Source organism: Trichosurus vulpecula, chromosome 8, assembly GCF_011100635.1.
Source record: "Trichosurus vulpecula isolate mTriVul1 chromosome 8, mTriVul1.pri, whole genome shotgun sequence".
NCBI lineage: Eukaryota > Metazoa > Chordata > Mammalia > Diprotodontia > Phalangeridae > Trichosurus > Trichosurus vulpecula.
In genome coordinates, this window is record NC_050580.1 from 79,499,710 (window position 1) to 79,514,149 (window position 14,440).

The 14,440-nt window shown below is 38.0% G+C and overlaps 1 protein-coding gene across 1 annotated transcript in view; it reads right to left on the reverse strand.

Annotated features, from left to right (window-relative positions):
- Positions 1 to 14,440, reverse strand: part of CC2D2B (coiled-coil and C2 domain containing 2B) — a 135,979-nt gene that overhangs the window by 103,029 nt on the left and 18,510 nt on the right. Inside the window, 5 exon segments of the mRNA XM_036736534.1 lie at positions 2,139 to 2,348; positions 3,491 to 3,619; positions 3,763 to 3,899; positions 6,960 to 7,155; positions 8,339 to 8,431. Coding sequence (XP_036592429.1) covers positions 2,139 to 2,348; positions 3,491 to 3,619; positions 3,763 to 3,899; positions 6,960 to 7,155; positions 8,339 to 8,431 — 765 coding nt within the window.

Genomic DNA, 14,440 nt, shown 5'->3' on the forward strand with positions numbered 1-14,440 from the left:
AGCCATGGTCTTTTCCATCACAAATGCTTGGAAATATTCTCTCTTATTAAAGATACTGTTTTTCCTCCTGTAGCATTATACTTAGTTTTGGTGGGTTGATTATTCTTTGTCATAAGCCTAAGATCTTTTGCCTTCTGTAATATCATATTCTATACTCTCTGCTCCTTCAAAATGGTAGCTGCTAAGTCTTATGTGATCCTGACTGTGACTTCTTGCTACTTGAATTTTTTCTTTCTGGCTGCCTGTGGTATTTTTTTTCTTGACCTTGAGGCTCTGCATTTTGGCTATAATATTCCCAGAAATTTTCATTTTGGGATTTCTTTCAGGAGGTAACTAATGGGTTTTAAAAAATTTCTACTTGGCCTTCTTTCTCTAACGTATCTGAACAGTTTTGTTTTATGATCTCTTAAAATATGATGTCTAGGCTCCTTTTTGTTCAAGGCTTTAAGGTAGCCAAGTGATTCTTAAATCTTTCTTTTATCTATTTTCTGGATCTGTTGCTTTTTCTGAGATATTTCATAGTTTCTTCCATTTTTTCAGACTTTTGATTCATTAGCTTCTATTTAGACAATTCTAATTTTCAAGGAGCTATTTTCTTCAACAAGCTTTGTATCTTTTTCTTTCCCAAGCTATTAATTCTCTTTTCATACCTTTCTCCCCAGTTATTGCCTCTTTTCCCATTCTGTCTTCTGCTGCTCTCTTTTGGTTTTTAAAATCATTTTTAGCTCCTTCTTTAACTCTTTTAGGATTCTTGTTGGACTTGTATCCAAGCTGCATTTATCTTTAAGGCTTTACTTATAGATATTTTTTAGTTATTCTCTTCTGTGTTTGTGTCCTGAGCCTCTCTGTCATCATAATAGCTCTTCATAATTGGGGTTTTTTGTTGTTGTTGTTATACTTCACTTTGGACTTGGTATTAGTGCTGAGCTCCATGCACTTCTTGGGGGAAGGGGTAGAATATTTGTCCTGAGTTTCTGTCTTCTTACATCCTTCTGAGACTTTCACAGCTCTGGCTGAGGATCTTCAAGCTTTCATTTTTCCCAAACTAGTGTGATCTGGGGTGGGGAGGGGACTATTCACTGCCCTCTTGGTCTGAGCTCTTCAAGTTCCTGACCTAAGTTTGGGTCTATTGGTTTGTTTCTAGTTGGAAGTTTGGACTTAGCCACTATTTGCCCACTGGGAGGCTTTCCAAGTTCAGAGCAATTGCCCTACTGGCTCCTCTTTGATCTGGGATTCTGCACTCTACTCCTGGCATCAAAGACAATCCACATAGCTAACATGTGCTTTCAGAAACTTGTTCTGTGTTCAGTACACATCTAGGACTAATGCTTATAACTGTTCTCTGCCCTGGATCTCTGACCCAGCACTAACTATTGGGTCATGGAGTTGCCAGATGACACTTGTTCCTAGCATTTGCTCAGGGGTCCCTTGGGGTCCCCTTCTGTTGCCCTATCTCAACCCTCTCTCAGTTCCTGGGTGCTGCGGTGATCCACACCACTGTCACCATAGCCATGCAAGCTCTTGGCCAGAAACCCTCCCTAGTGTCTACAGATCTCTCTTTATCTCTCTAACCCTTCCTGATCTGGAAAGATGACTTACTGTAACTTCTGTGGCTTTCTCAATCAAAATTTAGTCTGATGAATTCTCTAGATCTCTGTCAAGGAAGTGAGGTACAGGAGCTAGACTCTAATATTTCTTCTCATTCTGTCATCTTGATTCTGCCCCTTCACATTTATTTCCAAGTCACCTTCCTCCAGTGTCAGAAACTTAAGGTGTGCTCGGCCCTATTCCACAATGCTATGAAAAACTATCTGTATCAACCAGATTGAATTCTACTGGTACAGACCATACCAAACTAATAAACAGAGAGCTAGGTAATGAAAATTGCTTAATTCATCTTATTTTGTTTTCTGTGAATAATCCCCAAGTTCATCCTACTCTAACTTTCCACCCCTACACTATTACTAAGTCTGTCTCATTTCCCCATCACAGGCAAGTTCAATTACTGTTCTGATTTAAATGACTAAATATAAAGTTAAATGAACATGTTCTAAGAGAAGTTGACTCTTAATAATCAGTTTATCTTACTATTTCAACATTGATCATTTTGTTACATGAACAAAAAAGTATGTTCTTACTTTTTCATATAGCAAGTGAGGTATATTTTGCTGTTGTCTGTTTTGAAAACATTCATAAAGTTGGAGTAGCCTAGAGCACAGTACTTGTTCTTGATTGAAGAGAGGATGATGGCTGAACTGTAACACTGAGATGTTGAGATCTAGTTGGCACATTTCCCTCTGGCCTTCTATCTTGCTTCTGAAACAGCTTTCTATGTCTGATTTTATTGCCTTTTGAAAGAAAAATATTTACCATGTATTCATAATCAAATGAATTTTCTAAAACTGATTTTCAATAATTTTATAAGGTAGAACTATTTAACAAGTCTTATTAGTTCAGTTGGTTAGAGTAAGATTCTAATAGACTTTTAAACACCACTGTTTCTCTTTTTTCAACAACTGGTATCCTCTTAATCACTACTAAATCTCTCACAATCCTGTTGCCAAAGAGAGATTCTAATAGACTTTTAAACACCACTGTTTCTCTTTTTTCAACAACTGGTATCCTCTTAATGACTACTAAATCTCTCACAATCCTGTTGCCAAAGAGCAGATGTGGAGACATACATGTTGGAACCTGAAACACATTTTCCAAAAGAAGCACTGTGAGAAATTGGCCTAATTCTCTAAAACTGATGCCAGTACTACCTAGTTCATCTTATATTTTGAGATGGAAAGACTTTTGTGGAATGGCACTAGGATCTTAACTCTTCTTTGTGTTAGAGAAGTACTACTCCTTCTAAAATGGAAAGGTTATTCCTGCCAACTGTTACATTCCATATGAACTGGTTCAATCTTCATAAGGCAGCAAGGGATGATGCACTTCTGGTGAAACTGTCCTATTGGTAATTGGAGCGTCCTCCTTTTTTCCCCTTTCCTGCATTAGCAGCAGGATAAGGAAAATAATCTGGTGAGTAAATTCTTGCATATTGTGATAATTTTTATAATTCTTCAAGCCTATGTTTTTACTTCTCCACTAAAGTTCTACACCAACGCATGGTATGGAAGTGACTGGTTTCTTGACAGCTATGCTAAGCGAGTGCAAGCTCTGGCAGAAAACAAAGGCAATAAAGCTTCATATATGGACTCACTGACAATTTGCATGAACATTGACCAGGATCAGACTAGCTAAAGTTAAAAGAAGCCATAGCATCAGTAGAAGGAATACTTCCACTGATCAAATTAAAGATCTTTGAAATGTACGAGTATTTTCCCACCTTACTTTTGCCCATGTTACCCTTGCCCCAAATTGGTCCCCTATACCATTATCCTCAATGATGATTTTTAAAAAGTTCACAATTTAGCCCAGGGAAATGTCAATAATGACTAGATACTAGAAAAACTCTAGAACTACAAAAATGTTTGTTGATTACCTTCTTATAAATCGTTTTTAATCCTGGATTCAAGGTTTCAACAGTAGTGAGCTTTCTGAAATTCCATGACTGCTTAATTGGAGAAGGTAATGAAATTATTTCTCCACTTTCTTCAAACCAGCATTTTCCCTATTAAAAATATTTCAGAAAAAATGAAAAAAGTTGTATTAAAATAACTTTACATAACTATACTGAAAAATTTTAACTTGATGCTTAAGCACTATATATAAGTATCAACTGTTTTAATTATTTTAAATAATTGGTGCACTTACCTCTTCCAGTATAAGTAGGCGATTTTCCATTTTGTTACAAGTCCTTTTATATGTTTCTGGTTTTTTTTTAATATAAAATCCTTCATCTTCTAAGATACGTGGTATCATATTTTTTGGCAGCTTATCTCGGTTGATCACTTAAAACAATATATTATATATATTCATGATATGTTATATACATATATATATGTATGTATATGTTATATACATACATGATATGTTAAATATATTTCTGGAAGCCTAAAATAGTAAATCAGTACTGATAAAATATAGGGGGTGAAAATAAACCATCAGCTACCCTACTACTGAAATCTGGCATGAAGGCTTTTAAACCAAAACAACTCAGGAAGTGTGAAGAATAAAGAAAGAAAATGTACACTGTTCAGGATGTCTGTGAGAAGTAGAGAAGAATTCTAAATGGCACAGGGGAAGCTGACAACTTTTAGCTCTTCCTAAATCAAGGATTTTGTTTGCATAGGGCTGCCAGCCTAAACATTTTGGTCAAAAAAATCTTAAGACAAGCAAAAATAAATGCAAGGATAAAATTAAAAAAATTTACAGAGGATCTTTATATGTGATGAAAACACTTTATTTGGTGGTCCTACCTTCCTAGGCCCTGATTAATTTGTTTGGTTGTGGTGTTTATTAATCATAAACTCTTAGTACATAAATTATATTTTTATAGTCATCATTTTGTAATTTAGTGTGGGTTGGAGTTGCACTGAATTTTTATTCTTATCATATTAACTATAAATCATTGAGGGGCAATGTGGCAGAGAGAAATAAGGGCAGGTCTATTCAAATCCCACCTTTCAAAAATATTTATGAGACAAGTCCCTTCACCTCTCAGTACCCTGGCAGCTCTCTAAGACAACCAACTGAAGAGCAGCTGCTACTTCACTGATAGAGAAAGTTTCCTTAGGGAGAATTCCCTATACCAGATCTCATACTTTTTGGTCTCAGGACCCCTTTAATTCTTAAAAATTATTAAGGGCCCTGCCAAGAAATTTTATGCTTATTTGGGTGATAATCTACTGATATTCACTTCTAATGTTAAAATATCTTAATATTATGATGAAAATAGTTTCAACTTCATGAACCTCCTGAAAAGGTTTTGGGGACCCTTAGAGGTCCCCCAGACCATACTCTGAAAACTGTTATCTTTTACCAAGGAAGCCACAGGTCTGGTCCCAAACCCAAACCAGACAAACAGTAATCAGCTTCAGTCAGGAGCCAACAAGATAGCAAGCCAGGAGTACAGGTTTGAGAAAAAAGAAAATGAACAAGGCATTCTTAATAATAATGAAAAATAAGTATATTCAGAAACTGAAACAAGACTGCCTGTCTTCGTGACCACTGAATCATTAATTCCACTGATGTAACACTTTCAAGGTACTTGGTTGCTTCTATACGCACAGAATCACAGTTTGGATTCTAAGACATCGAACCCATCTAGATCAATTATGTATACAAACATACATTTCAAAGCCAAATACAGTTTAATTATCATTTGGGATTATTTTTGTTGTTTTCTTCTACTAAATGGATTATGAAAGCCAATTATACATTCATATTAGCCATGCTTTTGGAGAATTGATATAATTTACAGTCTGCCTTATTACTCAATAACCCCATTAGCTTGTATTCTGTTTCTTCCTTCCCTTTTGTAACTTAACTCCTTGAGAAAGCCATCTACAGTGGGTATCCCCACTTCTCTTCCTATCATTCTCGTTATCTTTCTATAGCCTAGCCTCAAAATACAACTAAACTGCTCTCTCCAAGGTTACTGATGACTTTCAATGGACAAATCTCGTGGCCTTTCCTCAGTTCTCAACCTCTGACATTGTTGATCACTCTCTTCAACATGTCCAGAACCGAACTCAATATCTTTCCCCAGCAAACTCCTCTCTTTCTAACTTCTCTATGTTTCTCAGGCTTGCAAACTCAGTGTTGTCCTCAACTTTTCACTCTCTCTCACCCTGACCCCTACATCCAACTTGTTAAATCCTGACAGTTTTACCTTTGTAACATCTCTTGCCTATGATCCCTTCTTTCTCTGACAATGCAACCACCCTGGTACAAGCCTTCTTCACCTCATCCTTGGACTACTCCAATAGCCTGCTGATTGGTCTCCCTGCCTCAAGTTTCTCCCTAATTTCCTTCACTCAGCTGTCAAATTGATCTTCCTATAATGCAGATCTGACTATTTCACACACACACACACACACACACATATCCCTTCCCCAACCCCATCCAGTAAACTATAGTAGCTCCCTATTACCTCCAGGATGAAATATAAAATTTTCTATTTGGCCTTTAAAGTGCTTTGTAATCTGCCTCCTTCCTACCTTTCCTATCTTCTTGCACCTTAGTCCCCTCTATGTACTCTGCAATCCAGTGACACCAGTTTCCTTGTTGTTCTTCCCACAAGACACTCCCAACTCTGAATATTTTCACTGGCTATTCTTCATGCCTTGAATATTCTTCCTCCTTCTAGCTTCCTGGTCCTCCTTCTAGCTTCCTCCTTCTAGCTTTACTGGTTTCCTTCAATGTCTTAGCTAAAGTCTTACCTCTTGCAAGAATCCCTTCCCAGTCCTCCTTAATTTTAGTGCCTTCTAAGATTATCCCCATTTTACTTGTTTATATCTTGTTTGTATATAGTCATTAGCATGCTATGTCCTCCGAGAAACTGAGCTTCTTAAGAACAGGGACTGGTTTAGTTTTTGTTTGTTTGCTTGTTTGTTTGTTTGTTTTGCCTTTCTTTGTATCTCCAGGACTTAGTTCAGTGCCTGGCACATAGCAGATACTTTAAAAAAAACTATTTGGCTGACAGAATTATCCTTTTATTCCTATGTAGTGGTGCAGGGGACATTACAGTGTATCTTTAAAACAAAGCTATTTCTTCATCAAGTAGGAAGCACAAGGCTGGCTCTGATGAAAATAATGGAAATATAGACCTCTTCAGAAAATAACACATGATCCAAAAACATCATATACAAATATAAAATTAACTTCATAAAATGGAAATGTAATTTGTCCCCAAAAATTATCCTAAGAGAATTTCACAAAAAAATCCTTTTAAAATGTTCATATATTTCATTTCTACTATGGTTTTTTAACCATGAAACTTCTATACAGCATACAAAGCAATCTTGATTTATTAATTACATTAATATTTTATTTGAAAAACAAAATACCTGGAGAACTGCTTGGCACAAAAATGTATTCCTGCTCTTTTTCAATCCGTATTTGATCATCTTCATATTCAGAAGACATTATTTCAAGTAAATCCGGAAAAATTACTTCTTCCATGATTTTTTCATCATCCATATCCGTAAAGTTTTCTAAGTTACTTAATGCAGCATGTTTTTCATAACTATCATTTTTTAATCTCTGTTCAATGCCAAGAAGAAAATCAGTTCTATATGCTTTTGACAAATGAAGTATAGTCAGGAAAAGTGGGCTTTCTGTTACCAACCAAGCTCAAATTCCTTTGCCTGGCATTTGAGACCCTCCACAATGTGGTGTCACTCTACTTATTTCATGTTATTCTATGTCACAAACTGTGTACTCCAGCTATACTGACCTATTCTTGGTTTTTCAAATGCATCTGGTGCTCTTCTAGCTTTCTTTGGGTTTTGTTTTGTTTTGAGAAAATTTTGCTTGAACAAAGTTCTTTTACTCTACTATATCAGATAAGTTGTAGAGAAGTGACCTCTGAGGTTCTTCCAACTCCAAGATTCTGTGAAACTGAATCTTAAGGAACAGAGAGTTCTAAACTCAAGTCTAAGTTTTATGGCATCTGAATCACCAAAAGAATCAAAGGATGATAGATTTAGAGCAGGAAAAGGATGATGAAGTCATATGGTCCAACTTGCTCATTTTATAGATAAGGAAACTGACAACTAGTGAAGGAAAGTTCACATAAGTAATAAATGGCAGGGACAAGATTTGAACCCAGGCCCTCTAAATCTAGCCAACTTTCCACTAACCACTGATGAGCCTGTGCGGCAAATATATTTTCTAAGATTAGTCTTCATCTCTATCATTAGTAATTTAAATTTATTTAGTTTCCTGCCTGCACATTTTAATAAATCTTTGTTAAGGTTATCTCTAAAGTTCCACTAGTAACATACCCTAGATAAATATGGCACTACAGTACACCTTGGTACCTTTATAGAAGCTATTTTCTGTGCCATTTTATGGAAAAGTTTCCCTCAACAATCTGTGTTTCAACTTCTTTGACATAAATTAAGAGGGAAGAAAAGATAATAGAGCGCTTTTTCCTAAACTAGACATGGGGCGTAAGAGCTGTTGTGATGTAATAAGGACAACAATAGTAAGATTCATCCGGCCATTCATCAATGCATAAACCAACCGGCAAAAATTAGATAACAGGCAAAAGATAAAAAAATATTTTCTTTGTTCCACTCCCCAGAAGGTCCCTTACTAACAGCTTCCCAGAGGCAAATAAGAGAACAAAATTTAATAATAAAAATTGGATCTCTTCCATCATATTTCTCAATTTGTCCTGAAATATTAAAGTAAATTTTCTTGGAAAAATAAAATACTTAACCTGATTTATAGTTTGGTTCAAAGCCTGGAAATCTGAGCATTCCTCACCACTCATAATAAAAAATGTAAGACCTTCATCTGATAGGACTTCTTGCTGTGGATTAAAGTAAAATAACCTGAATGCAATATTAAAGCAAAGTCATTCACCAACATTTACTCAATAGATCTTTAAGTGCCTCCTATGTGACTCGGCTGGGAAAGATATAAAGATAGGATGTGGTCTCTACTATCATTGAAGCTTACAGTCTAGTTAGGTGATCAGATACATATGCAAATATCTTTAGCAGAAAACAATATTTTAGTGTAAAAGAGGACAAAAATCCAAGGTGGCAGAGGGGGAAGGGATGGAAAGGTTTTGTAGAGAAGGTGCCATTTGAGCTGAACTTTAAAGGATGGGTAGGATTTTGAACAGGCCTGAGGACACTGAAGAGATGAGAGCTTTTCGAGTACTGGAAACAAAGGCATGAGGGCTGAAAGAGAGCATGGAGGCCAAGAAAGCACTCTTTGTGAACTGCAGTAGGCACCAAGGACACAAAGAGAAAAGTGCAACACTCCCTGTTCTCAAGGAAGGGAGCTCCATCATGGGAGATTGAGGCATATGCAAAACACACATATCAGTCCATACAAAGCCCATATAAAGTAAATATGAGGTACCCTTGAAGGGGGAGGTACTAGCAGCTGGCAGAAACCAGGAAAGGAAGGCCTAATGCAGAAAAAGGAATTTGAGCTGAGTCTTGAATAAAACATAGGTATTCCAAGAGGTAGAAATGAGATGGGAGAACATTCTAGGAACTAGGGACAGTGCAATAGCATGGAGATGGGAAAAGGAGAACTGTGTGTATAAACCAGCAAAAAGACTGGTACAGTTTGAATGTAGAGTATATGGAGGAAAGTAATGGGTAAGAAGGATGGAAAGGGAGGATGGAGGTAGTTGTGAAGAGCTTAAAATGATATAGGAATTTATATTTGACATTAGAGGTAACAAGAACCACTAGTGCCATGGTCAGACCTCCACTTTAGAAAATCATTTTGGGAGCTGAGAAGAGATGAGTGGGGAAAAGACAAAGCTGGAAGACCTACTAGGAAGCTGTTGTAATAGTCCAGAGGAGAGGTGATGAGGGTATGAACTAGAGTGGTAATAATCATAAGAATAGTGATAATAGCTAACATTCATGTAGTGCTTACCATGTGCCAGGTACTGTCCTAAGTGCTTTACTATTATTTGATTCGATCCTTACAATAACCCTGGAAGGTAGGTAATTATCTCCATTTTATAGAAACTAAGGCAAACAGAGGTTAAGTGACTTGACACAACTAGAAAGTGTCTAAGACCAGGTTTGAACTCAGCTCTTCCTGACTCCAGGCCTGGCGCTCTATCCACTGTGCTACCCACCCGGGTAGCTGTGTAAATGGAAAGAAGAGGGCATATCTAAGAACTGTTGATAGAAATGATAAGATTTGGCATGAATTTTGCCAAATTTTGCCAAAATGCCAGAAACATTTTGCTTGAAGATGTGGGATGAATGAGAGTAAAGAGTTAAGCATGACACCAGGGCCATAAATCTTGCCAACTAGATACTCTCTCCTATTTAGGTTTTCATGACACTGCTCTCTCCTGGTTCTCTTTCCACCTGTCTGGCCTCAAAAGACCTGTCTCCTTTACTGGATCTTCATTTAGGTTATACTCACCAACTATGGATATCCTCCAATGCTCTATCCTGGGCCATCTTCTCTTTTTTTCTCTATATTCTATTATAGTGTATCATCTGGTGATCTTACTTGTTCCCAAGAGTTCAATTATCACCTCTATGAAGTTGATTCCTAGATCTATATATCCAGCCCTAATCCTCTCTCCTAGTTCCAGTCTCACATTACTGACTGCTTCTCCTCATCTGGATATTCCATAGATATCTCAAACACACCATGCTCAAAACACAACTCATCTTTCCTCCCAAACCCATTCCTCTTCCCTACTTTCTATATTACTGTTGATGGTACTACCATCCTTCCACCCACCCAAGCTTGCAACTAAGTGGCACAGTGGATAGAGTGGTGGGCCTGAAGTCAAGAACACCTGAGTTTAAATCCAGCCTTAGCCACTTACTAGCTATGTTTGCCTCTGTTTCCTCCTCTGTAAAATGAGGATAATAACAGCACCTCCTTCCCAGAGTTGTTGTGAGGATCAAATGAGATGATAATTATAAAGTGCCTGGCACACAGTAAGCACTATATAAATGTTATCATCATTATTATTACAACCTCATCCTTCACTCCTTACTCACACTCACCCTACATAGCCAATCAGTTGCCAAGGCTAGTCATTTCCATCTTTGTACCCTCTCTCACAGAGAGGTTCTCTCCATTCACACAGCTGCTACCCTGCTATCGTCCCTTATCACCTGGCACCTGGATAACTTGAGTAACTTCTAATTGGTCTCCCTATCTCCTGCTCCAATCCATTTTTCACTCAGCTGCCAAAGTGTTTCCTAAAGTGCAGATCTGACCATGTCACCCCTACTCCATCTCCAGTGGTTCCCTACAACCTCCAGGATCAAAAATATGAGCCTCTATGTGAATGTCACATTTGAAGCCTTTCACAACCTGACACCTGCCTACATAGCTAGTCTTCCTGAACTTTCCTACCATTTGTGTACTCCAGGATGCAGCTACACTCATTCTTTTGTTGCTCCTCCCCCATGACATTCCTTCTTTCACTCCCTTGGTCTTTCACTGGCTGTGAATACCTGAAGTGCTTTCCCTCCTCACCTCAGCCTCCTGACTTCTTTCAGGATTCAGCTTAAATCCCACATTCAATGGGAAGACCTTCCCAATTCCTTCCCTCTGAGATGAACTTCCTCTTTACAGTACAGAACTAATAGGTAATTTTAATGACCAAGCTTGGCCCTGGATAAGAATTGAGAAAATGCACCAGCTTCCCCTCTTTGCAGAGATGGAGTACTGTGGGTGCAGAGCAGTGCATGTAGTCAGACACAACTGATGTATCGACTGGTTTTATCCACCTGTTTTTTTTTCTTTTTTTAATCTTTGCTGCAAGGAATAGCGCATTGGTCTGCCACCTCAACTCTCTTTCCATTCTAATCTATTCTTTGCACAGTTTCCAAAGTGATTTTTCTTAAGCACAGGTCTTACCATATCAGTCCCCCACTCAATAAACTCCAGAAACTCCTAATGCCCCTGTTATAAAATAGAAACTTCTCTGTTGGATTTTGAAAGCCCCTCACAACTTGGCCACAACCTACAACGCGGTTAAATATTGCTCTCCTTCCCATACTCTATGGTCTAGCCAAGATTATTGTTCTTCATACACAGTGTGCATGCTTCTCACATCCCCATCTCACCTCTAACTTAGAAAATGCCTTGCTTTCTTCAAGACTGCTCAGCATTACCTTCTACATGAAACTTTTTTCTGACTCCTCCAAATACTAGTGCCCTCTGTCCATGAACCACCTGGCATTTTTTGAATATATTTATTCAGTATGTGTTTATATGTGTATTTTTTGTCTCCATAATAGTTTAAGTGCTGTGAGAGCAGGGAATGTTTGCTTTTTTATTCTTGTATACTTGGTACCTAGCACAGTGCCCTGTATTCTTTCTACCCTTCCATAAATCATGCGATTATAAATATGTGAGTTGTCATAGAATATCATTTGTAAAAGCCTGCCTGTTTACTTCTCATGCCCTTATAATGCATGTGTAAATTATTGTCATAAACACTTTGTAGAGATGAGACAAAAGGCATAGTTATTAGTATTCACTGTCTCTTTTTCAAAATTTCTGAGTTTCTGGTATCCATCCCTCTTTCTGACACCTTTGGCATCACCTCTAGCATAGACTGGCTGCTTTCCACATCTTGGCTTTCTTTATTGGCACTTCTTCTCTAGGGACTGTGACATTTTGGTTAAAATGTGGTGGCTCCATTGTCACTGATGGTGAAAAGTTTATTTTAAAAGTCGTTACGAATACTTTCCCTTTGTCCCTCTTCTTTGTTGTCCTTTTTCCAGTTTTTTCCTTAAATGATATAGGGATGACTTTACTTGCTGAATGTCACAGCAAGGTTTCTTTAAAAGTGTTTTTCCTCCACTGATTCTCACTGTTTTATGAGGCAATATTGCTAACAGGTGTCATAGACAAAGAATTCATCACCAAGTGGCCAGCCTGTTGGCAATGATTTTCACTGTACTTAGCTAGACTTGTCCTCAGAAAATAGATGTAGTCTGCAGTCAACGCTGTATTCAAAGCCTTTACAAAGTGGTAGAATTTAGCAGAGTTTGTGCTCTCCCTTTCGTTGCTTAGCATAGTGCCTGCTACATAGTAGGTGTTTACTAACTGAATGACTGACTGTTGTCTCTCCAGGCACAGGCCTCAAAAAACCTCAGAAAGTCAATTCCACATCATGATGAGGCATTGAAGAAGGACTTTGTGGACATGGATGCCTGTATTTTTGTTTAATTGGTGCAAGTCATCAGTAAGTTTTTTCCTGCATTCCTCTTGGCTCTCCTTGATGCTTCATTGCTGAACTATCCCTTTCGATCTTAAGCCACACTTCCTGCATCAGACATTGGAGTCCACCAGGTCTTGGATACAGAGCATCCAACCCCAGGATGATGGAATATTAATAAGCAAGAAAAAGTTATCACAAGTTTTACGTTGGCTGACAGCCCCGGAAAGGACTGATATAGAGGTCCTCACGAGGAGTAATTCTTCCATTCCTTCCTATCTGCTGACCTAATGAGATGTCTACCAGGCATCCGTCCAAGTAGCCTAGAATACGAAGAAGCCCCTTTGACAAAATGTCAGGCCCATTTAACCACTGTCAACTTAGGCCTAATTCCCCTGAGCTACGTTTTGTATTCCCTTCCTTTGGCTCTTCCAAGTAGTGGGGTTATTTGTGGTCAGACCTCAAGTGAGACTGTAATCAATCTATTCACAATTTGAGGTAGGTCTTTGAGTGTACTGTTTAATGAAAATTTAAGAGGGTTTCTTCTACCTTCATGTACTGGTGACTTGTGATAACTTTTAGTCTATTCTCTTTATGAAGGTCTCTGAGGATAAAGATTCCATAAACTTAAGGTTGTGATCACTAACAGATATTTTTAGCCTCAAGCTTAGAAAGCACACGTTGGTAACTCACAGGTCTTAAAAGTCCTTTACTGATGTTCTCAAGGTGCTCTCCTTAGGCATGGTATAGCTTTTCTATTGGGCTTTTTGTAGAGCTTTGAATCCGTGTCCAATCTGCCCTTGGCTCCTGATACAGACACTATAATCAACTCTTCCAGGAAAGCTGCTAGTGTGTCTTTAGGAAGATGGAAAGTCCAAATCCTCTTAACCCTTCAAAGCTTATAGGGTTGAGGCTGAGGTACTCTACTCTCGTTTTCATTCCACGTTCTCCCTCCTCCCTTACCCCCCACTCCTCACCAAAGGATTCCTTCTCAGGGATTTTGCTCTCTCTTCTCTCCCCAAAAAGATATTCTAAACTCCAGGGTCTGAACTGGTCTTCTATTTTACAGAAGACATACAGAGTATGATCAAATCTTTCAGCCAGGCTTCCAGTGACAGGTCAGGTGGGATAATTATCTAGGGTTATCTCAATCTTTACACATAAAAGAGTAAGAAGTAGTAGCGGAGAAAACATGTTAAAATAAAGTTTAGCGAGAGCTCTAACTAAACAACTAGAGAGCAACAACTACTGGGGAAATAAGGGAAGGTTTCATTGAGGAGACGGCAGTAGAGATAAGCCTGGAAGGAAAGCAGGAATTTTGTTAGGTAGAGATGAAGAAAGAATTAGTTCTAGAAATGGGAAATGGTTTTTGTGAATATAAAAAGGAATATCGCATTCAGGAATTACTAGAAGCAATGGAGAGCCACAATCTGAGGTCATTTAAAATGAAACTGGAAGAAAGACAACAAGAATGAAAAACAGGGAGACTGTATGAAGATTTTTTTTAAACAAACTCTTTTTAATGACAGAGGAGCCATCACATTTGGACTCTTAATATTATAGTCCCAGACATGAATGACATGAGAAGGTAGATATGGCACTAAACAAAACAAAGATAGAAATAATGCTAAACTAGACCAAATA